Raw genomic sequence first — 2,500 nt, forward strand, 5'->3', positions numbered from 1 at the left:
CCTCGCGCGCAGGTGACGCGACAAAATCTGAAAAATCGCATCACCGGGGGGAGCAAAAAATCGCTCTTGTAGCCGCGGCTTTTGGTTTTGCCATAGATTTTAATCAGGTGGCCAATTTCAAAAACCAACATTTGACTTGTTGTGTTAAATTGTTAATTTCACTTTACAGTGTCCCCAATTAGTGCCCTAGCGCTAAATCTACTAGACACTTAAATAAAGTTCCTTTCCTTTCCTTTCCTTTCTAAATAATTAGGATAGCACGCGCACTATCATTGGCGAACGAATAGTGAACAGCGAATAGTCGCGGATAGCGAATAGTACGAGCAGTGCGAATAGTGGCGAATAGTGGCGAATAGTGACGAATAGTCTTCAATAGTTACCGCCTTTTGCTGAACAATCCCGTAATCAAAGCAAATAATATTCTCACCTGTTGTCGAAAGAGAGTTTCGTGCATACTTTTACAAACACTCTAAAGAAGAACAAACGTCAAAATGTAAAAATATAAATCACTTTCATTAATACATCAAGCTCATGATGATCTCCTCGCACAATGGCGCCCGAACATAAATTTTAGATACTCACATTTCATCATCCTCATCTGTGTTGTCCGATCCGACGAGACACGTTCTGTAAAAAAGAATAAAATCAAAATGTGAGGCAAGTGGTTTGTGATAAAAGAGACAAACGAGCTACTCTTTAACCGTTGCGCTAATTAATTATCCAAATAAGCAACAGAATTTCAATGCATTATATTACCTTTTCTTCTCAGGGCTCAAGCTGTCCTTCGCCGACATATCTCTGCCTTTTAGCGGGAAAATCCCAGCCCACGTTGCTGCACGGTTGACCAGGAAGTACTGGGTACCAAATTTTCGTCATTTCGTCACTATCCCTCCCCCCCTCCACCCTTATTTGCACCCTTATTTGTATTATTCGTCACTATTCGCCACTATTCGTACTATTCGCTATTCGCGACTATTCGCTGTTCGCTATTCGCGACTATTCGCTATTCGGGTTTTCCAGACACCCGGGCTTTTAAAAGGGGAGGAGCTAATGCCAGAATAGCCCATCAAATGGAGCCTCTATCTGCACTTATTCCTTGACTCAACCCTTATCTGAGTATGTTTACTTTAAGAGCAATTTTTTTTCCGCGAGAAATGTCATATTTCCACGGCGAAACGCGAGAAAAAAAGTTCCAGCGTGATGCGTGTTTGTTGGGTTACATAACAATAGCACTGCCATAGCTCTGTTTTTATTGGGCTTTTAACCTCGAAAACACCATGAGATGCGTTCCATTTAATAATTAGACCCGCAGCCCGCAAGGGCCCGGGGTCAATAGCCCATGAGGCGAAGCCGAATGGGCTATTGACCCTTGGCCATCAGTGAGGGCGAAGGTTCTAATTATTTTAGTATCACCCAACTAGTCTGACAGAAAAGGCAATAATAAAGTTAGCAAATGCCAGTTAAAGAAATATTTATTTGGGAATAAAACGAAAGAAAGCGTCACGCTTTTCACTACTCGAGCACTATTAATAGTCCTCTAGTAGCGTAGACAATCAAAATGCAGGATTTGCATTAGCCCACTAGTTGGGTGATACTAATGATAACTACACTCGAGTATACAGACTCCATTAGGTGCAGGTACGCTCCTTCCAATGCTAGTTCCTAGTGTCCGGTTTTTTTTTCCAAACCCCACTTCCTTGTCCCTTAGAAAATCCCCCTGGTCTTTAAAAAAAAAATTATGTTCAAATTCCAGTCTCAACCACCTATTAACTCAGCCAAAAAGCAATTCTGCCCCTCGTCCTTTTTTCGCCTTTATTACCCTGTAAACTGGATTCGGACATAATTTCTTTACAACCATTGCTTTCGCTTGCTTTACTGCCGAAATCCAACCGGTGTTACTAACAGTTTGTGAGTTCCAAATTATTCCTTTTTCTTTCTTATTTACCCAGGGAAAACGAATAGTTGGAGTATCATGTTCAACGGACATCGCTCAAATGTATCTTGTGTCAAGTTCTGTTAACCCGTCGAACGGTGTGCGATTTTATTACTGTGAATGCAAGGGTCATTACGGAACTGGCACAGATGTAGTGAAGTGTATCATGAACTATTGGCTGTGTCCATTGACAACTTAGCATTTCAATACGAAGATTTTGTTATTTTGTTTGTTATTATTGTCGTTCTTGTTGATAAATTTGTGCCTTGAGAAAGATGCCATGTACGCTATACTGACAAGAAATCTTATTACTTATTATCGGCAGTAGAAGCACTTGTAGAGACAGAATAAATAGTAATTGTAGCATATGTTGCGGGGTATCGGGTTGTACATGAGGAGAAAGTAAAAAGCGGACGAGTTGAAAACACCGTTTTTACTGTAGCAGTGCCACTTTTAGTATGGAGACGGCCTTGAAACGAATTGTATAAATCTCACATAAAGCTACATAGGCAGTAGTGGCTTGAGTCTTTTCTTTTGAGACTCCCTAGAATTAGACAAGATGAATTA

At 40.8% G+C, this 2,500-nt stretch overlaps 1 protein-coding gene across 5 annotated transcripts in view; it reads left to right on the forward strand.

Annotated features, from left to right (window-relative positions):
- Positions 1 to 2,500, forward strand: part of LOC138026526 (collectin-12-like) — a 19,895-nt gene that overhangs the window by 17,218 nt on the left and 177 nt on the right. For 4 of the 5 annotated variants that reach the window (XM_068873916.1, XM_068873912.1, XM_068873914.1 and 1 more), the window contains one exon: positions 1,950 to 2,500. This exon is cut by the window's right edge. In XM_068873916.1, coding sequence (XP_068730017.1) covers positions 1,950 to 2,132 — 183 coding nt within the window. In that variant the 3' untranslated portion in view covers positions 2,133 to 2,500. Of the gene's footprint in view, positions 1 to 769; positions 859 to 1,949 lie in introns of all 5 variants that reach the window. The other variant, XM_068873913.1, reaches the window with a different exon arrangement.

The sequence above is a fragment of the Montipora capricornis genome, chromosome 12 (genome assembly GCF_036669925.1).
Source record: "Montipora capricornis isolate CH-2021 chromosome 12, ASM3666992v2, whole genome shotgun sequence".
Classification (NCBI taxonomy): Eukaryota; Metazoa; Cnidaria; class Anthozoa; order Scleractinia; family Acroporidae; genus Montipora; species Montipora capricornis.